At 41.0% G+C, this 21,632-nt stretch overlaps 2 protein-coding genes across 12 annotated transcripts in view; one reads left to right on the forward strand and one right to left on the reverse strand.

Moving 5' to 3' along the window:
* The window catches only part of VTI1A (vesicle transport through interaction with t-SNAREs 1A), a 322,364-nt gene extending 317,409 nt beyond the window's left edge, over positions 1-4,955 (reverse strand). For 2 of the 4 annotated variants that reach the window (XM_054690631.1, XM_054690632.1), the window contains exon 1: positions 4,503-4,951. In XM_054690631.1, coding sequence (XP_054546606.1) covers positions 4,503-4,596 — 94 coding nt within the window. In that variant the 5' untranslated portion in view covers positions 4,597-4,951. Of the gene's footprint in view, positions 1-4,502 lie in introns of all 4 variants that reach the window. The other 2 variants (XM_037497303.2, XM_054690630.1) reach the window with 1 other exon arrangement.
* Positions 4,956-5,048: 93 nt separating this feature from the next.
* On the forward strand, positions 5,049-20,587 carry ZDHHC6 (zinc finger DHHC-type palmitoyltransferase 6). 8 transcript variants are annotated; one of them, XM_037496285.2, is made up of 12 exons: positions 5,049-5,241; positions 5,722-5,820; positions 6,231-6,711; positions 8,233-8,324; positions 9,495-9,654; positions 10,841-11,002; positions 12,558-12,611; positions 16,702-16,869; positions 17,881-17,922; positions 18,512-18,657; positions 18,746-18,792; positions 19,990-20,587. In XM_037496285.2, exons 3-12 carry the CDS (start codon positions 6,445-6,447, stop codon positions 20,091-20,093), a joined length of 1,242 nt encoding a protein of 413 aa, XP_037352182.1. In that variant the 5' UTR covers positions 5,049-5,241; positions 5,722-5,820; positions 6,231-6,444; the 3' UTR covers positions 20,094-20,587. The 8 variants fall into 8 exon arrangements, with proteins under 8 accessions (XP_037352182.1, XP_037352184.1, XP_037352186.1 ...); XM_037496287.2 differs by having other exon boundaries at positions 5,049-5,181; XM_037496286.2 differs by lacking the exon at positions 5,049-5,241 and adding an exon at positions 5,248-5,622.
* The last annotated feature ends 1,045 nt before the right edge of the window (positions 20,588-21,632 follow it).

Here is a 21,632-nt window from a genome sequence, read left to right on the forward strand (position 1 = left end):
AAATCCAAACCTGTACTAAATTTAAAAGTTTATTTGCAAAAAAAAACAATGAAGTCATTTAAGTTAACTGAATAGTTGAAGGAAGAGAGGTACACTAGGATTAGAGTGTGGGCTGGTATGTGTTTACCCACTCGAGTCTTAGTCACTCTGCGTCAACGCACTCTTCACCTTTGAGTTCCTGAATTAGAGCCAGAACCGCCCCTTCAACCCTAAGCCTCCAGAACATCAGAAACATAATGAAAATCAAATATGTAATTTGAAATAATCTGGTAGCTACATTTTAAAAAGAAACAAGTGAAATTAGTTTTAATAATTTTTAGTGTTAATATTTAATTTGATGTATCCAAAGTACTATCATTTCACTAAGCAACAATAACCATGTTTCAAGTATCCAGTAACTACAAGTGGATATTACGGCTCCAGAGTCACATATATTTTATTTTATTGATTTTTTAAAAATTTATTTTATGTATACAAGAACTGGGGTGCAAGTCAGAGATGTGGGGGATGAGAGGATTCACCAGAGACAGAGTGAGGAGCATAACAGGTGGATCTATTGAAATACACTGCAGAGGGTCTCCCCTGGTGGCGCAGCGGTTGAGCGCTGGGCTGCGAAGCTGCCTGCAGCCTCTGCAGTACCGGTTCGATCCCAGGCCACCAGCGAGGGTCCCACATGGAACGCAGATCTCTCCTGCCACCCACTGCTCCCCTCAGCAGTGTACTTTGGTCCTTCTGCCTGTTCTGCTCCCCGCTCTGGCTCTGGTGAATTCTCTCACCCTCCCAGTCTTCTGACTGTACCCAATGCTTGTATAAATAAATAAATAAATCTTTAAAAAAAAGAAAGAAAGACACTGCTGAAGGGGGCAGTGTGTGAGACAGGAGAGGTCTGTTGCGCCATGTAGGTCAGGTCCCTGGCCGGGGATCGAACTCCTGCCGCAGTGGCTGGTGATAATTTGATAGCTCTGAGACTAAGCCCTGCGCCACCAGGGAGACCCATCACTTATATTTTAAGCAAACCATAGTATTCATAAATGAAAGCAGAATTCTCTCACCACAACTACTTTGCAAAGGCAAAGAAGAACAGAACAACCTTTCTGCCCTCTTCCAAGGCTATGCTTAAATGGTTTTCAAAGCCTCTAGGGCTTGGCATGACTAATCTGCTAGACACCAGCATCTCCTTCCATAAAGGACAATATTATCCCACCACTTCCACTTCTCTCCCTCCTGGAGGGACTAAGTCCAAAGCCAGATTCCAAATTCACTTCCAAAAGTTGCTAATCTTTCCTCTCCCTTCAAATATAGGTGTACATCAAGAAAATTCACCTAACTTTAGTCTAGGCACAGAAAGGAAGCAAGAATTGAGGTCTAAGGTTTCTTCATGAGTCCAGTTAATATCACAATCTGAGGAGCTGGTCCTGATTCACTCTCCCAATGGGTGTCTTCAGCGGCAACAATAATATCACTGATGGCTAATTTATTGTGTATTTTGGGGGAACACGTGCTAGTGAGGTAGATGCTTTATTTCCTTTGAATTTTATAGCATGAAACCCCCCTCCTCCAATTTTACAGATGAAAGAGGCAGGCTCAGAGAAGTCAAACAAGTTGCCCAAGATTATACTTGTAGTATGCAGCAAAGTTGAGATTCTAAACAGATCTGATTCTGTCTGAATCATACCCAATGTGCCCTAATTCCACTCTTGGTATTTCTGACTACAGCCAGTGAGTGAAAGGATTCATAATAGAACATTTATATCTCTCTGAATGGTGAGGGAAGCAACAAATTGCAAGAGAATATTTTGTGCAAAATACTTCGGGAAGACTGCTTGATGTGATACAAGCGCTGTACCTATAAAGCATCCCCCAACTTAGATTTCTCACCAGAGGAAAGGGAACTTCACAATTAGTATGAATTGAGGCTTCCACTGATCCATTTTCCTGACTACTACAGAGCAGTAATCCTTTAAATCAAATTTCAAAGACAGTGCCAGAAGAGTATTAACTAAGCAGGGATTGACCCACTTCATTAGTGCAATTACTAAAGTTAGCTTAACATTCAAACACTTAAGTCTAAGAACAAGTCTTTTTATTGTTTAAAACATATCACAGAGTTATTAAATTGCTTTTTTAAAAATAAAGTTTAAAAAATGTTCAATCTTTTCTCTTTGGAAGAGAATATACTGTACATGCCCAACAGAGTGAAGTTAGCTAGAGTCAATCCTACCCAATTGATTTTAATTTAAATAATGTTGAAGAATAAACCACTTTGGCTGAAAAATGTCTCTTATTTTTACTTAATGTAAGTAAATTATAGTTCATCTCTTTTGGGTCACCTCTAATGATGCCCAGAGAAAGGGATTATAATTACTTTTAATCATAGTGTTGTGCCACGGTTGTACATATTAATTTCTATTAGTCCACAGACAGACATCTAAAATGCACTTTTCCATTTTTTTCCTACTTATCAATTGAAACAGATTACAAGGTGAACAAGTACATGTGATTATAAAGAGAGAAGCCACTGCATTTTTAAGAATGACTATTATTTAATTATTCAAATCAGTAAGTATTTTTCCACTGTCAGCTATACAGCCTCCTTTCAATTCTAATGAAGCTACTGTGTTTGAGTCTCACATGACACTACACCTAAGGACAGTCAAGGGGCTTTATTTTAAAAAATCAAAGGTTTCCTTCTAGGTGGTTAGAATGGTAACATTAAAATATAAAGGCAAGAAAAAAATCAGTCATAACAAAATCTGTATTCTTGGAAACCGTTTTTACACTTTGTACCCAGGGATGATTTTGTTACTTTATAAGACAGTTTCCCAATACAAAAGCTATTAGCCTAAACAAAAAATGTTTCTATTGTTAAAACTCTTATAATTACAAATGAACAAAAATCCAACTGAAACCACAAGTCTTGAAATTCTGAGGCTTTGGGACTGAAGTCAAAGGAAGTAGTCTCCAACAATAATGACAATAAAATCAAGATGATCTCAGGAGAAAAGCAGAACTGAAGAGAAGAGGCGAGGTGATGGATCATGAAGTGATGAGCCAACAGCCACTTTCTCCACAAAAAATCTCCAAGGCAGCAGTGCTCGGTGGTATAGGCTACCTTGGTTCTCTCCTCTTGTTCCCTCACTTGGACTCATAAACCTCTTTAAGACATCATCCATCTCCTCCAGAACTAACTGGGACTTCAGAAGATGGGTGGGGTGTAAGTTCAGAGATCCTGGCTTCAAGCAAATATCCCTATTAACAGAAAAATAGGTGGGGGGGGGGAAGAAAAACAAAGAAATAAAGGAAGAAAATTATTTAAAAACACACAAGTTTCAGGGGAGGCAGGGAAAATTTTGCTCCAGGTGAAATCATTGGTGTCATCAAGGATGGACTTACAAGGTGGACATTGAAGTTGCCCACCAGTTCACAGTTCATGAAACATTCCCTTTTCTAAACTTTACCTCCCAGGGCTAAGTTAGAGTCACTTTTAGCAGCTGGGTGATGACTCAATTTCCCTAACAAAACTATGCCCAAAAGTAACAATTGTATCTGCAACTAACTACTCAAGTTAAACCTGCATGTAAAGAAAGGTAAATCCCAAGAGGATGTCTTACAAACAAAAATTACCAAATAACCTATTTCTATATCTGTTCTCTCAGTTAAACACTTTTCTTCTGAGCCAGCATAGCCCCCACCTTCACATAGTTGACAGTTGGTCATGGATTAAAATTTGCTAAAACACCAAAACAAAGGAAAACACTTCTAGATGGGAGTTATGGAATTTTAAAAGGTAGAACAAAAAAAAAAAAAAAAAGGTAGAACAATTAGTCTGTACCAAGATCTACACAAAATTGGGTTACAGGCTCCCAAGAAGGATGAGAGACAAGAAATAAGGTTGGGGGTATGGAAAATACTAATGATAATAGCAGTTAACACCAAGAAAGAACTTCACATATGTTAAATCATTTAATCTCACAGCAACTCTATGTGAGACACTACAGTTCTCCCCATTGACGAGAACAACTTTTGGGAGAGGTTGAGAAACTTACCTAAGTGAACAGTTTCAAGGTATCATGACTTTCAACCCTATTCTGCCGCTAATACCATTGTCATTAGCAAAACTGCGTGACTACAGAGTGCAGACCCTTAACTTGGGTACTTACATTCATTCTCTTTAATTCCTCACATCTCTATATTTTATAAAAGAAACGAAACAAAACAAAGACTCAGAGGAACGTTCCCAAAGTTGAGCAAGTACCCTACAAGGTGGCGGAGTGAGGGTTCGAGTCCGGCTGGCTCAGATTCCGAAGGGTCTTTTTACTGCACCCCAAAACCCAGCTTAGACTGTCTCTCTAACCCCAACCAAGTTGAGTTCCATCTCTCCGGGGGATGGAACTAACTCACTCTGGCTTTGCGCCTCAGAGATACACTTGCTTCGGCGGCGTTCCACCGCCCCGAGCCGCCTCCCTCCCGGCCACCCCCGCCAGGCCGGGCAGAGCTCTCACCAGGCGGGAGTCGGGGGACCCTCGCAATCTTGCTGGTGATCTCGGCAGTGAGCACCGCGAAGTCCTGCTCGTAGCCTTCGAAGTCGGACGACATGGTGGCTCCGGAGCGATCGGCCCGGGTCGGAGCCTAGGTCAGGGCGGGGGTCACGCGGGAGAGTGGAACGCGGCGCGGGGACCCCGGGAGACGCCCCGGAGAGCAGAGCGGAGAACCGGGGACAGCTCCCAGCCGGCCGCTTCCTGGTTGTTCTTCGCAATCTCGGTCCTCCGGAAATTGGCCTGAGAGCGCCTTTTACTTTCTGCTTGGGCTTCCTGATGAAGAATTTCACCAAGAAGAAGCACGTCTGCCTGGGTGTAAAAACGCCTACGAAAACACAGGGGATCTCAGGAATCACTGGAAAAAAGGTTTTGTTTCTCTAGGTTCTGGACAGCGTCTCCAGCTCCCCAAGGCGCAGGTCACGGGCTCTTGCTTCCCGGGGGAAGTTTGACGTGGCGGACCCCCCCGGAAGTGGCTGTGCCGGAGCCTGCGCGCGGGGCCCGGGCCGGGAGCCGCAGCGAGGGCGCTGGCGGGGCGGCGAGCGGGTCGTGGCGGGCTCCGCGCTCCAGCCTCTCGCAACCTTCTGCTTTGCTGCACTGGGCCGCCTTTGACCGAGTGATCCGAGGAGAAGAAAACCTGTTCCGGGTGAGCCAGGCGCCCCGGAAATGCGATGGCTGAGGCGCGGGCTCCAGGGACCGAGCTGAGGTGGGAGTCCAGGCAGGACGAGTAACCACGGTCCGGGCGGGCTTCGCCCCACGCGAAAGAGGCCAGAATCTCCACAGTGTTGAGCTCAGCAACGCTTACCGGGATGTGCCGCCTCTGAGGGAGGATTTCAAGTCCTTGGCGACGCGGGCGGGAAACGGAGGCACCAGGCGGAGGCATCTGTTGCTTGTGAATTTCTGTCTCCTGCGTAGCTCAGATCTTCTCCCCGCCACTCGCTGCAGACCCGTCGGAAGTCGCTTTCTGCAGATCTGCGCTTTTGCCTTCCTGCCTTCTTCCTCCCTGGCTGCTGCAGGCACCTCCTCTCCCCCCTGCCGCCTTCCCCCCAGCTCCCCAGCACATGTTCTCATTCATGTTCACGCTCAGGTACGCCTTCAGGCGCGAGTTCACACACTGCTGTCCTCCCCTCCCTCTTGCTGCCTTTCACTGCTTTCACGCACGTATCTTTTACCTTTGCCCCAAAAGATCCTGATGTTGGTGTTTGGGGAGCAACCGCAGCCAAGTGATCTAGACCATGCCTGGTATACAGGACTTCACTGGAGACTCAGCTTAGACCTCCGTAAAGTGAGTTTGGTGTCTTGGTTTATTATGGGTTCAGCTATGACTTACTTGTGACCTTGGTCTCCAGTTTTCCTGCGAAGAAGGAAGCCAGATTAGATTACTCCCGAGGCCCTGCTTCCCGACTCTGAAAGTCTTTCTCTGCTCAAACCATTTACTGAACGTTGGACGGTCAAGGTTCTGACAAGTTGGGAACAAGCGAATAGCAACTATTTTAGACTCGCATATACATTTTACGTACTATTCAGACTTGAACCTGTATTTGGATAAGATCAAAATAGCTCTTTTTGGTATTGGACTAGATACTCACCCAAAGTAATGCACTTGTGAGGTTGCTTTGGTTAGGTAATTATTGGTGTTGACAAAGACAGGATAATAAAGTGTTTTAGTGAACTTTCTCATTTTGTTTTCTTTAGATTGGGTTTCAAACCAAGAGACTGGATTCTCCTAGTTACCATAAAGAGCTGTGCGTGTGTAACAGTGAAAATGGCATAATCTGCACTAACGTCCCACAACTCGAAGGCATGACAGTTCAGGAGCACACGTGGACTTGTGGCACATGGAAATGTGTACACAGGAAAAGGAAATCTATAATTCTTTACAAATAGGGAGACATTCTTCCTCACCAAAATGGGTGCATTCTGCTCAATTATCAAGTTTGAAAATCTCCAAGAATTAAAGAGACTGTGTCACTGGGGTCCCATTATAGCTCTTGGCGTTATAGCAATATGCTCGACAATGGCCATGATTGACTCTGTGTTGTGGTACTGGCCCTTACATACCACTGGAGGAAGTGTGAATTTCATCATGTTGATCAATTGGACTGTCATGATTCTTTATAATTACTTCAATGCCATGTTCGTTGGTCCTGGCTTTGTCCCTCTGGGATGGAAACCGGTAAGAAAAAGATTCCTTACCATGATGTGTCTGATGATAATCCTTATTTAGTTTTTTCCTCATCTGCCAACCAATAATAGCAAACAGCCATTTTGCCCTGGTAGAGACTACATTTTTCTAATAATTGATCCTTTGAAGGTCAAAGACTTTATTTCAAACCTGTCTGAAGACATTGATCTAAATTAACATTTCCTAAAGTGATTTCATTGAATATTTGTCCTGTATTTAAAAAACAAACAAACAGGGAGAGGGAAAGTCCATGGTTTAAGTGTTTCAGAAACACTGCATTTCATGCACCCCTCTTACAATTTCACAATGTGGTTTGGCTTTGGGATCTTTTTTCTTGTAATACATTAACAGCCTTCAGAGCTGAGAAAAGCTCTTTAGAAACTGCTGGTTTAAATCATAAGGTGTTGAAGTTATGGCAGCCACACCATTGCATTGGAAAGTTGATTTTGTGGCTACTTCAAGTTGTTAAGTTTTTGCTCCAGAATTTCCATATCCCTTGCTGAGGGACATCCCTTGGTAGCTTGTTAGAACTGCAGAATCTCGGGCTGCACTCCAGATTTATGGAATCAGAATCCGCATTTAACAAAAACCCCAGCTCATTCTCAGGTACGTTCAAGTTGAAGAAACAGGAGCACACTAGTTGAAGTGGGTACAGAGATGGGTAAGACCCAGTTCATATTCTGGAAAACCTACCTCTGAGGAGAGAATCCAAGGTCCTTGTGAAAATAACTAAACTGTAGCGTGGAATGATGAGTGATGTTGAAGTTGGAAGGAACTAATCCTTTTCAGATGGAGACCTAAGGAAGGAGGGGGAATGTATGCAGAAAATGGGGAAGAGGACATTTCTGCTTGAGGGAATGGTGGGATCCGGAGTTTTGACACCATGGACAGCCTGGTTTGACTGGAAAAGAGATGGCCTCCTGCAGATAATCCTGAAACCAAGGCAGGTCATAGTAGCCTCACATACATGAGAAATTGTGAAATCATGGGGAGTCATTAGAGGTTTTCAAGCAGAAATCTCACACTTGTGACATAGGAATATTATTCTGCAATATACGGTTTGAATTAAAGAGAAACTACAGTGAAGGAGAGTAGTTTGATCGAAATGGCTCAAGAGAGGAGCCAGATATCTGAAAGGAGTCAACTCTGATGTTTGAATCCCCACTCTAAAATCCTTGCCCACTTTGCAGGTACGTTTTCTCTGTACTCCTCCCATTATGTCAAGATTCTGGATCTTAGTAGAACCAACTAATCCTTGGTCATACTGGATCTGGATAGAGCCTGGAGAAGAGAAACTACAGATCATTTCTGGGTACTCAGGAACTGGCACTGCTGTTAGCAGAAATTCATTATTTAAAAAGAGTGTAGCCCAAATAAAAGGGCTGAAAATTCAAATTAAGATTCTATTCTTCCCCCCATCACCCAAAAAAAGTCACAACATTTATTCATTAGACTTGAATAATGATTATGTTCAGATATCTGATATAATTTTGTTTCTATTTTGCTGCCAAGGAAAACTCTCAGGATAGCATGTACCTCCAGTATTGTAAAGTCTGCCAAGCATACAAGGCACCACGGTCGCATCACTGCAGGAAGTGTAACAGGTACTGTGTGTCTGCTCTGCGTGGGGCGGGTGGAGCTACTTGATTACTGGTCTTCTGTGAATATTTCTACCATGCCACTCCTAGTTTTATTAAAGATATTTTTGAAATATTTAAGCGTCTAGAACCACAATTGTACTCGTAAATGAGCCATCCTAATAATTTGCACTCATTTTATGTTTTAAGTGGAGAGAGATTTTTCTAGAACAATACAGATTGACTTAGCTTCATTCCCTACCAAGAGCATAGTAAAAATTTCACCTTCGAGTTGTTTCCAGAGATCAGGATTAATTGTGCTTTTTAAACTGTCATATATTGCCTAGCTTTAGAGTTGTCCCGAGTTTAAATTACAAAGACGACCTACTTTGTTCCTTATTTAGTTGACTGACCTTTAAGGTGTGTACAAATACAATAATTGAATCCAGATGCCTATTATCTCAAGTCTTTTAAATCAGAATCTTAATGGGAAGGAAACGGAATCACTACAAAAATGTTATGTAAGCAAGAACCTTTTTAAATAAACAGCTTCATCCACTGCTTAATAAGAAATTCATGGTGGTAACAGTGAGGTTTAGGGGAACCGTTGGTGGTGAATGAAGTTCACTGGGAGGCCAGGAGATTTTCTTCTAGCAACAATAAAGGAAGCACAGTGAGACTTTGCTTACTCTACTCTATTTCATATTCCAAAATCAGCTTGCTTAGCTCGGGGATTCCACATCTGAAGGATGAGAACAGGAAGGAAGGAAGTTACAGGCATCTGTAAGGTCCCATTAACCCCAGTGGAGATTTATAAGTGACTGTTGAGACTCTTGTTCTCCACATCCATCACTGCATTTCAGAGCTCAAGGAAAACCAGAAACTATGCTCATTTTTCTACAGTGAACCTCTCAATGGCTTCCTGACTTCTCTAAACAAACTTACCCATAGCAGACATCTTTTCTTTGGGAGCTGTTACAGAACCTGCCCTTTAAATTTAAAAGAAGTTCTGTTCAGAGCTGTTTAAAAACTCACAGAGATTTGTCTTTCTGTTCATGAAATGTAACTCCCCTGTGAAATGTAACTCCCCTGTGACTCAGAGATATGCTGAATTTTTTTTTTTGGCTTGATATTTTGAAGACCAAAGTTATGGAAAATTGATGATGCTGCATGTTTTATGTAAATTTTTCTTGTTAGATGTGTGATGAAGATGGACCATCACTGTCCCTGGATCAACAACTGTTGTGGCTACCAAAACCATGCTTCCTTCACGCTCTTTCTCCTGTTAGCACCGCTGGGTTGTATTCATGCTGCCTTCATTTTTGTTATGACTATGTACACCCAGCTGTATAATCGGGTAAGTGAAAGTGGTAGTTACCAAAATTATGTGAGAAGTCCCTTTTTGAAAATATGCTGTCTATGACTTAGGAGGGAAGACAGGACATTTTGCCTTGCCTTGTTAGGGATTCCTTTTAAACAAGCATTAAAACTTAATTTTTCAGATGAAGGATTATTTTGTTTTGTTAACTCACCATATGTGCTCTAGTTGAAGTCGATAATTATTTTAGTACTATATATATAATTTACTGGCTTTCAGACTTGGCAGCTGTGCTAAGAATAATTAGAAAAACAAAAGAACGAGAGAAAGGTAGCACTGATGCTTCCTTTTCCATCCAATTCATGTGGCAAGTTATTCTTTTGTTTGTTTCAACACCAGTGCCCTGGAGGGGGTGGCTCGTGGAGCAAGCATGGGTCCTCAAATACCCAGCAAGAGATTGAGTTGATTTATGGGCAAGTGGGCATGAGCTAAAGTTCAGGGGTCTCACAAATTCAAGTCCCTCAACGGACCCAGAAGTTAAATGAGGACACAGGCCTGATGGGCCCATGGCAAACCAGAGAAGATACGTCCTGCACAGAGCAAACAATCCATATTCGACTATAGCCAGTTTATGATGCTAAGTCTTCTATTTTTTTTTTTTTTTTTTTGAGAAAAATCTGAAAATCCTGATTTTGTTTTTTAAAATATGAAATCTGATTTTTAAATGGTGTCACCTATTTTTTTTAAATATTGTAGGCAGTATGTACCTGCAGGCCGTATTTGACTTGCATTTTGCCAGTTTTTAACTCTGGATTAAACTCTTCCCCTGTGAGGGAAGAAACAACTGACTCCAAAGCTCTTTTGTTGCTGTGGAAGATTACTGGAAATATATTACTATAAATAGAGAAGAGCAAAGAACAGGGGAGATGCAGTTACGAGTGGTGTCTGGTGTTGTCCGTACATATTAATGTTTGTGGAGTCTTCCTAACACTTTCTAGGGAAATAATATAAAACAAAAAATGTGACATTTGAGAATAACGAAATGATACGGTGCCAAAAGTATGAGCTCAAGCCCCAGTGTTAATGGAAACAGCTCTGTCTGCTCTGGCCATAGTGTCAAGTTGTCACGTGTTGATCTTCTTACCAAGTTGTTTTAAATATTACAGTAGACTCTGACCATTTACAACAACCAAGTATTTCGAGTGTGTGCTATTGTTGTTTGTAGCTCTCCTTTGGGTGGAACACGGTAAAGATTGATATGAGTGCAGCCCGGAGAGACCCTCTTCCAATTATTCCGTTTGGATTAGCTGCATTTGCTGCCACCTTGTTTGCCTTGGGATTAGCGTTAGGAACAACTATAGCGGTTGGAATGTTGTTTTTTATCCAGGTAAGTTCCTTGGTTATGCTTGTCTCTAGCCAAACGTTGTCAAGTCATTGGGGCTGATTGTAATGAAGTGATAAGGGCTGCATTTAAGTATCCAGTGTGAAATAGAAGTTATTGTTACTTGTTCCATCTAGTTAATTTAATCTTCTCTGGCTTAGTCAGATAATTTTCAAGTATCTTTGCCAGAACTTACAAATTACAAGGTAATTGATTTAATTTTTAAAATGTTGCCTTAGAGCTATGCGGCACTTTATAGCTGAGAAAGTTCTTCTCTCACTTAGTTTCTTTTGATCTGCACATCAACCCCAAAGAGATTGAAAAGGAGCATTATTTTCCCTTCCTTACAGATAAGTAATTGAGTCACAGAAAGATTAAGTAATGTACCCAAGATCATCCATTTGTATATTCAGAAAATTAACTATTAATGTTATTTTATGATAGCACATATTTAATCATAATAATATAGCTGACATGTATTGAGTACCTTTGTGCAAGACCCTGTGTAGGAATTTTTCATGATGTCATTTAATCTCCTTAACAACCAAGTGATACAAATGGTATTTAATGCCTATGATCTGATGTATCACCTGACGCTGCCTTAATGAAGAGGGCCGTGCCCCCAGGGAACTCACAATTAGGAGTAAACTGTTGACTGATACAGGGTCATGTGTCTATCACTGAGTCATGTGCAAAGCGCTCTGAGAACACAGAGGGCAAGGCTGTGGGCTTAGCTCTCTTCACTCATTTAATTCCCTTATTCCCTCTTTGAAGGCCTAGTGTGGGCGGGGTATTGTGCTGGGCCCTTGGGATATGACAGAGACTCCTAGTCCAGGGCTGTCTTTACTGTGTCACATACCTCTCAAGGGACAGCCAAACTCATAGAATTAGGGTGCTGCCTGTGAGGGCTGGCAGCATCACCCAACCCTTTTTTGAACTCTTGATTTTAACATCAGCTCATTTTGGCTATTATACTTTATGTTTTCTACCAGCCTGGAATCAAGTCTTTGAATTTTTACCCCCCAGATGCCCGTTAAAAATCATATTAGAAATAAACTAGAATCCTGTGGTATAAGAACCTACTAAGTGGATTAGTCATATCTAAGAAAATTGAATAATAAAATAACAACAGATTATTTTCTTTTTTTCAAGGCAAGCAGAATATCCTAAGTTGACTGAAATGAGTCATTATTACTTGCAATAGATTAATCATAAATTTAAGATTCATTAAAAATAGCAATATTTTAATAGCAAAGTACTTAATTGCCGATTATCAATATTTTATTACTATCTAAAAACCTTGGTCACAAGAATATACTTAAAATATGTTTATTAAAATAGATTCAGATTTTATTATGAATTGATGTGGTCACTTTTATGAAGAGGTCGTAGTGCAATGTTAGGAACAAGGGTGTTAGAGTCAAATGTATCACACGCTTTTACTTAACCTCCGTTACTTTATCTTCATCTATGGGATGGAGCAATAGGGTGATTATGAATATAATCTTAAAGGAACCCAAGTCATATTATAAAATTTTCCTATCTATCATTTAATTTCCAGATGAAAATAATTTTCAGAAACAAAACTTCTATTGAATCATGGATTGAAGAGAAGGTAAATTTTATAATTGTTTCTTCAATATCAATAAAGTGCTAATTAGCTAATAGACCAGATTAACTAATAAATGCCTAAAAATGAAAACATGGCTGTCAGATGGCTTCCTTAGGTCACTTACCTGCCTTCGAAAAGATGAGTAGGGGAAAGATTTTGATTCATTTCTCACTTAACATAACTCCCACAGAAATTTGCTTCTCATACACTGAGGGCTGCTGAGGAAGCCTAAATCACACATTTGTGTTCAGCAGTCCATTTGGAAAGGGACTTCTGTCCTACCAAGGTCCTAGCAAGATTTTCTTAGTGCTTAGACATCAGTCAGATAGGGCTGCACATGAGTGGAGCTAGCCGGGAACCCGAATTATCAGACTGGGGAGCTGATTGTTCCCACAGGGGACCCTCACCCAGTATTGTGAGATCATTTATCTTCGGAAAGTAAGATCTCTGGGTTCTGCTGACACACGCTTTCCATTTTTAAGTGTTAGCAAACAATTCAAGTTAAACACAAACAAAATTTTCTGTGGGCCTAATCAAACCCCTCTGTAATCCAAGCATGTCCCCCTGGCAGGCTGGGGCTCTAACTTATAGCAGCAGTTTTCCAGCCTGTTGGTCTCAGTGCCTTTTACACTCAACAAAAATTGTTAAGGACACTAAAGTTTTTGATAACATGTATAACATCTCTTGATATTTGCCATCTGACTGACAAAATTTTTGAAATATATTCCTTCATTTAAAAATAACAATAGTGAACTCATTCTATGTTAATAAACATATTTTTTGAAAAGCAGTATTTTCCAAAATAAAAAAGTCACATTGTTTTATGTTTTTACAATCTCTTTAGTATCTGACTTAACAGAAAACAGATTCTCACATCTACTGCATTCAATCTATTGATATATTGCTTCGATTGAAGTATATGAAGAATGTCCATCTTCACACAGATAAGTAGGTAGAATAGAGTATTTTAATAGACCTTTTAAAGAGAGTGGGCATTCTTTAATACTACATTAAAACATGACAGGTGGTAGTTCTTGAAATGTTAGTTGCACGTGAGATCTGAAATTGTATCAGGAAACTTTTTGTATTCTTTTACATCTTAAAGTCATCAGTCTATCTAGGTTTTTGAATAGATCTTTACCCATACAGATTTTAATAATGTCAGGTTTGGTCATTTGAAAAGTATTGGCTTATAGGGCCTCCCCTGTGGTGCAGCAGGTTGAGCGCCACACTGTGAAGCTGTCCGCAGCCTCTGCAGCACGGGTTCGATTCCCAGCCAGGCGGCGAGAATCCCACATGGCATGGCAGACCTCTCCTGTTGCGCCCACTGCTCCCCTCAGCAGTGCCTTTTGTCCGTCTGCCTGCTCTGCTCCTCGCTCTGTCTCTGGTGAATCCTCTTGCTCTCCCATGCTTCTGACTGTACCCCAGTTCTTGTATAAAAAATCTTTAAAAAAAAAAAGTATCCGCTTACAGGACTCTACAGGTTTTCCAACTACTGACACATTCATTATATAAAGTATCTAAAAATTGTATTCATTTGTAACTACCAGTTTTATAAGAAGAATCTTTAAATATTGGAAAGCTGTCAAGCTCATAATGGTGGATACAAATTTTCCAAAATTCTAATTTTTACTTGAAAGCCTTGATTTTTTTTTTTTCTTGGTCCGCTGGCAACAAGTACTCTGTTGTTTACATTGAAATGACAGTCTGCCTTTATTTTTGAGAAAATGTTTGTGATACTGGAGTCTGAATAACCTGAGCTTGTCTGCTACATCACTCATTCTTTCAAGTGAAAATAGTGTTAAATGAAAAACTAGCTCACAAATCAAGTGTTTTTCTTGAGGTAAGCACTTTGACATGTGTTATATTGCTCAGAATATTAAAGTGACATCTGCCTGATTTAATAAAAATGAAATATTTTTATTGTATCATCAAGGACATTCTTATGTTAAACTGGTCTTCTTTTGTTTGGGGTTTGATTTTGAACTATGAATGTGTAGTGGCGAAGAACATAATTACTAACAGTTTGGTGCTGCTGTCTTGATTCCTGCTTCAGGTACCCATAATCTTACCTGACCCCCCTCTTTGAAAATGTCAATGCAATGAAAAAGACAAATAACATCTTAATATTATTATGAAAGATTTTTGACTGTTGAACTCAGGATAAGGTCTTGTAGACTCAGAGTTCTGCAGAGCATGCTCTGAACTCCAAGGTCCTTAGCTCATACATACTCATACATAAAACCTTCTATGTCTTCCTCTTATCTGTATTTCCAGCTGCTTTTCCTACCTGTCTCTGCTCCATCTCACACTTACTACCAGCTAAAATACATTACCCATAGTTGTCACATCTTGTGCTTCATATCTTTGCATATGGTGATCCCTCCGCACCTCTTTTCTGCCTGATTTCTTGTCTCTCAAGACTTTGGGTGTCATTTCCTCCAGGGAACCTTCCCTGACTCTCCCTAGACTTGGTTAAGTACTGTTATTCCTGTTTCCCTTGGCATCCCCTGCAGCCTCTGTCCCTTTCAACACAGCGTATTGAGGGAATCCCCCCGACTTCGCTGAGTGCCCCTTTTAGGCAGAAACCACACTTTACTCATTCCTGTGAACTCCTCTCATCCTTACCACTTTTTCTTTGTTAATAGTGTAGAGATTTGTGTTACCTGATTCATTGGGAAGACTGAATCTTTCATTAGTATGAAAAGGGAAAAGAAATTACCCTTTAAGGGCCACCCCGGTGGCGCAGCGGTTGAGCGCTGGGTTGCGAAGCTGCCCGCGGCCTCTGCGGCGCCGGTTCGATCCCCGGCTGCTCCCCGGCCACCGGAGGAGGGTCCCACATGGTGTGCAGACTTCTCCTGCCGCCCGCTGCTCCCCTCAGCAGTGTACTTCGGTCCTTCTGCCTGCTCTGCTCCCCGCTCTGGCTCTGGTGAATTCTCTCACCCTCCCGCGCTTCTGACTGTACCCAGTGCATGTATAAACAAAACAAACAAACCAGCAAACAAATAAATAAAGCATGCCTCTAAAAAAAAAAAAAAAATTACCCTTTAAATCTGGTGACAGATTTGTACAATTGAGTAGATTCACACATGATAAATCCTGACAGTTTTTTTAATTTAATAAATGTCAATATCACCTTATAAGTAACTGCAAGAAACTTTACCCTACAATATTGTCTCCTGATAATAAACTATTTTGAGGTGTCATTTTTTACTCATGAGCAAGGCTTCTTGTAGAGGAACATGCTAAATCTGGAAGTTATTTTAAAACTAGTGCTCTCTGCTGAGTCAAAATTCAAATAAATGATCACATTAAGTTCGTAGAAAATGTATTGAAATTACCAGATAGGAAAATTTATATAACAAATTTCAATTGGGTTGTATTATTGTAAGAATAATGCTTGTTTATACCACTAGATGTCAGTGTAACTTAAGAAATTCTGAATCAGTTTAAGTTAAAGCTAACAGTTTTATGGCCTAAAATATAATTTATGCCATTCATAAAGATATATGTATGTATAAAATGTACATGTCAATGCTTATATAAATGACTATACGTATGTGTGTGAAAACTGAAAGATTCCCCTGCACTTTCCTATTAGCTTTTTTAAAAAGATGATTTTCTTAAAATGATGATTTCAGTGTCGGGTCCTTCCTGGCTGTTGCCACAGGTGTCGCTGACACCCAGGAGAAAACTGTCGTGTTGTGCGCCCAGTGAACAGCCCCCTCCATCTTTAATAAGCGGCTTTCTCTTAAATCTGTTTGTCAACATCTTTTCTTCGCATCTGGATTTTTTTTTCTGTTGTTGAACAAGTGGCAACATGGCAACTTATTTTTCAAATGAATAAAGCCATTAACTCCTTTAATAAACATTAAAGGATGATACCTATTTCCTGTCAGGCACTTTCCGGATGATCTCATACAGGTCGATGGCACATGTCTTCATCTGTTTTCTCTCTTCTGTGTACATTGCAACAAAGGGGAGGCATTTTCATGAATGATACAAATTTAAGGAATAAACATTGTCAATAGTGTATTGTCAAAAGCCATTGAAGGGAGGGACATCTGCCAACTTCTGTCTTTGTGACCCCCAGGCTAAAGATCGAATTCAATATTATCAACTCGATGAAGTCTTTGTTTTTCCTTATGATATGGGAAGCAGATGGAAGAACTTTAAACAGGTATTTACATGGTCAGGCGTCCCTGAAGGAGATGGACTGGAGTGGCCAGTAAGAGAAGGCTGTCACCAGTACAGCTTAACAGTGAGTGTTTTTGTTCAAAAAGACCTTCCTGTTCACCTCACTTCCTTCCCCTTAACTCAGATGACATTTTATAGTAAAATGAGTAATAAGAAAACTTCTAGTATGGCAGAATGAATCTAAGTTAATAAACCTAAAACATTCCTTATGTCCTGTCACTCCCTTCATTTGCACCTTAACTCTTCAAACCTGTTGAGATACAGACCTGATTTTCTTAACTTACTTTTATAAAATCTGGTCTGAAACCATCTTTCAGCTACTTTCTAACTTCCTGACTTCAGCCTTGCCAGTCAGCATTCACTCAGTGAACTCCTTGGACATCCCTACCACTTAGCTTTCCTCACACTTTTTTCTCTCATCTGACTTGTTCTCTATCACAAATAAAGCCCAGTTCCCAGTCCTGTCTCTTTGTAAAGTCTAACCTAAGTACTCTAGACTCATCTGGATTTGGCACCAAATCAGATACAACCCTATGGTACCACATGAGATCCCATGTATTTAATTCTCATAACTTATCTCTAACTTGAAAAAGTACTAGGATAGAGATTACGTGTTACCTGTATTTTCCCCTTTGTACCTAATAGCACCATTTAATAAATCATTGTGGCTATGTGGAGAAAATTAAGTTGGAAGATGACTTTTAGTCGAGACTCCCTGTTGAGCTTGCAGTCTATCCTCTCTGTCACTAAAGAATTAGTCTCAGTGTCATTTTCAGATTATATGCCATTCTGGAAACTCCATGGGGGCAGAGAGCACATCTCCCTGATATCTGACCCTTGTCCCCTGATCCCTGATCCTGGATCTGCTCTGTGAATAGATAAAGATGAAGACAGTAGAGAGAATTCTGGAGGAAGCCCCATGTCAGCCCTAGGCTCTTCTGTCCATGCTCAAAACCAGGTGTCAGTAGTTTGAAATGCTGGAAAGTTGAGTTTGTCCTGCCACTGATTAGATGAGGAAAGGCTGTTTTTCAACATTGAAATAAGAGGCTTTTTTTTTTTTTAATCTTCCAAACAGATAGAACAATTGAAACAAAAAGCAGATAAGAGAGTCAGAAGTGTAAGTAATTCTTCTACTATGATTTTTTTTTTTTCCTTTCTCGGGTTCTACACTGCTTTTAAAATTGAATATTATAGTTTAGCCTGAAGGCTTGGAGAGCATTTAGTCAATGTATATGCCAACACAGAAAAATAATTATCCTCAGTATATACCTTGTTCATCTGAGACACATCCTTATAATGATGCTGTACAATACAGTAACCGCTAGCCACATGTGGCTATTTAAACTTCTAAAAATATTCAATGTCTTGGTTGAACTAACCACATTTTAAGTGCTTTGTAGCTATGTCTATATAGGGGCAACCACATTGGATACCACAAATATATTTCCATCATTGTAGGAAGTTCTGTTGGACAGCACTGCTCTAGAATTTAATTCTCAGCTATGTGCTTAAAATGAAGGGTAAGAAAAACCTTGAGAACTAGAATCATCCATTGCCTCCTCTAAGGGACCTGGATGGGTGGGGAAGTGAGAGGGAAAAAGACTCATCACCTGGTATTTTGAGTTACCTTTAACAATTTAAATTCAAACTTAAAAAAGCTCAGATATGGGTAAATGTTAAATTCTTCTTTTGATCACTAATGATAGGTTCGCTATAAAGTAATAGAAGATTATAGTGGTGCCTGCTGCCCTTTGAATAAAGGAATCAAAACCTTCTTCACAAGTCCCTGCACTGAAGAGCCTCGAATCCGGATACAGAAAGGCGAGTTCATTTTGGCCACAAGAGGGTTACGGTAAGTAACAAAGTACCGAATTTCTTCTTTACTGACAAAGCTGGCATCTGGCTTAAAAAAGCTAATGTTGCTCTTTTAAATATTTCAGATACTGGTTGTATGGAGATAAAATTCTTGATGATTCCGTTGTAGAAGGTATGAAAGTAGAAATGACTACATAAAGCAGTAATCCCTGGTTTTATAAAACTAAATTTTATAAACAAACATGTTATATGCATTAGGAGTACTAAATAGAAATGTTTGTCATTAAGCAACTCTAGGTTATTTTTTCCAGCATTTGTGTTTATCAGGTCTTTTTAATGATCCTAACATTTCAATTCATCCATAATTTTATTACCAGCACTTCTATAAATGCCATGCTGGTGGTATTAAAGTCCCCACAGCCCTCTGGGGTGGAGATTCTCATTTACATTTGGTTTGCTTGGACACTGAAGCACTGAGAGGCTGAGCACATGCGGGCCGGCCCTGCTCCAGCGCCTGTGCGATGAGCCTGTGCCAGCCGCTCTGTTCTCAGGGAATAGTCCTCTAAGTCTAAAATGAATGGTTTGAGACTTTCTCTTGTCTTTGATTTTAAAGTTTTAGAATTGTTCCTTTTTTTTTTTTTTTTTTTTTTAAAGAGGCACGTATTTTATTCATTCATTTATTTATTTATTTATTTGTTTGTTTTTGTTTATACATGCACTGGGTACAGTCAGAAGCACGGGAGGGTGAGAGAATTCACCAGAGCCAGAGCGGGGAGCAGAGCAGGCAGAAGGACCAAAGCACACTGCTGAGGGGAGCAGCGGGCGGCAGGAGAGGTCTGCGCGCCATGTGGGACCCTCCTCCGGTGGCCGGGGAGCAGCCGGGGATCGAACCGGCGCCGCAGAGGCCGTGGGCAGCTTCGCAAGCCAGCGCTCAACCGCTGCGCCACCGGGGAGGCCCTAGAATTGTTCCTTTTTAAAATAAAGATTAACCCAGGATGCCCTTTAAAAAGTTGAGAGAGGAAATTCAGGGAGGCTACAGGGAGGTGTTTGCTGGAACAGAGCCAAGTGCAGAGTTTGCCCAAAACACCTTTTCTGATCATTGCACGTGTCAGTGTGCGCCCCTTTGAGAAGTTCCCCTGGATCCTTAAAGGGCAGCCACATTAGCACCTTTGCCAGATGATGGGTTTTGGGAAATAGCTGTTTTTTAGCATGTTAGGAGCATTTAAAAACCATATTTTTCCTCTCAAATTGGGCTTATTAAAAGATAGTAAAGAGGAAAAAGTCAAATCTAATAAAAACTTATTAATTTGAATGGGGTCTCAGTGATGCCATTACAGTCTATTTCACATCAATTTCATTTTCTCCTTAGGAGTTTCAAGAATAAGAGGATGGTTTCCTAGAAACTGTGTGGAAAAGTGTCCCTGCGATGCTGAAACAGATCAAGCCCCAGAGAGCGAGAAGAAAAACAGATAGCCACTGTTAAAAGTAGTTAATTCTTAGGCCGCTCAGTTACTTGAAAAAAAAAAAAAACCTATTACTACAGATTTATGCAATGACCCTACTCTGGTTAAGGTGTTCTTTTCCTTAAAGGTGCCCTAGTGCCATGACCTAAATATTTTTATTACCATTTTGAAATGGAGAAGCCATTCTGCATATGCCTTTGCCACTTCTTTCTCTCCCCCAAAGGAAAAAATACTTCACCCCAGTAAGTCAGTTGCATTTTCTCTAGGATTTTTTAATGCACTGCACACTCTGGACCTCACCTGCAGAAATAGTTCCCCCTTTGCCAGGAGCATCTGCATGTGATGCTTTTATCTTGTTTCCCCCCAGTTAATATTTCTTATGTAATATTCTAGATTATAGAACTTAATTTGTCAGATTGACTATGAGCCCACATTTTGTTACCCGTCTTTTAATAATGCAGATTTTGTCAAATCAAATAAAGATCAATTGATGTTCTGTATAAATCACAGTTTTTATCTAAATCATTTTTCTTTTTGCTAAATAAAAAGGTCTCAGTTCCTTATGGAAAAACTGCTCCCCTATGAAAAACTGGCATCATGAAGCATGAGTTCAGACACACAGTTCATCTCACTGCATAAACCCCATTAATAACCAGTGAGATCCCAGCATTCGCAGACTCTCAGCCCACTGATAGCAAACTGCTCACACACGTGACTCCTCAAAGCTGAAGCTTACACGAGTTGGTGAATTTGGATGCTTAAAGTTGGACTTATCTAAACACATGGAGAATTAGTCTCCTGTTCCAGTATGAATTCTCTCCAAGGTGGGGGATTTTAAACTTTGGGAGTCAGGCTTTGTTGTGGCAGCAACTAGCTGGAGGGCGGGCAGGCGGACCAGACAGAGCCGGGAAGCTAGGGAGGCAACTGATCCCCCCAGCCCTGTGAATCTTTACTCTTTCTCTGGGCTCTCTCTGGTGTGGTCTTACCTTTCTGCGGTCACGCAGCTCATCCTCTTGTAACCATCTCTCGTAGCCGTCTCTGAGCGACGCCGCCCTTCTAGCACTGGCCTCTAGGCTCAGGTGTGCACACTTACGCATGCCCACACCCATACTCCAGGTGTCCACAGTCAGGCATGCGTGCCCTGTGCCCACACACCCAAATGCCTCCTGCATCAGCACAGTCAAGGCCGCAGGTGATAGAGGCTAGTGGTGCTAAAGCCTGATAAATTCCCTTACCCTACAGGCTTGTAACCGTTACTAAGGAAAAGGCACCTGGGATTCAGCAGTGAATTAAAACGTGCTCCTGCCCCATGTTAATGAGTGTGGGAAGTGGACAGCTAAGAAAGATAGGTCAGATGGGGTCATGTGGATGAAAAAGGCAGGTGGGATTGTCTGATCGAGGCGACATGTGAAGTGAGGGTACAGGTCCTGTCCCCCCGGGAGAATCTGCATTTGGGCTAGAGACAACAGTGAGACCGACAGGCTGGATTGTGCTTGGCACATTGGAGGAAAGGAAGGCATGGGGTGAGATTCAGGTGGAATGCGTGAGG

Source organism: Talpa occidentalis, unplaced genomic scaffold (genome assembly GCF_014898055.3).
Source record: "Talpa occidentalis isolate TD23 unplaced genomic scaffold, MPIMG_talOcc4v2.1 talOcc4.8, whole genome shotgun sequence".
Lineage (NCBI taxonomy): Eukaryota > Metazoa > Chordata > Mammalia > Eulipotyphla > Talpidae > Talpa > Talpa occidentalis.

Bases quoted from the DNA above. Each gene is read 5' to 3' on its own strand.
- ZDHHC6 (XM_037496285.2), top strand. From the start codon at position 6,445: ATGGGTGCATTCTGCTCAATTATCAAGTTTGAAAATCTCCAAGAATTA. The intron at 8,325-9,494 runs GTACTGTGTGTC...TTTTCTTGTTAG, and splicing joins CACTGCAGGAAGTGTAACAG to ATGTGTGATGAAGATGGACC. The intron at 17,923-18,511 runs GTAAGTAATTCT...CACTAATGATAG, and splicing joins CAGATAAGAGAGTCAGAAGT to GTTCGCTATAAAGTAATAGA.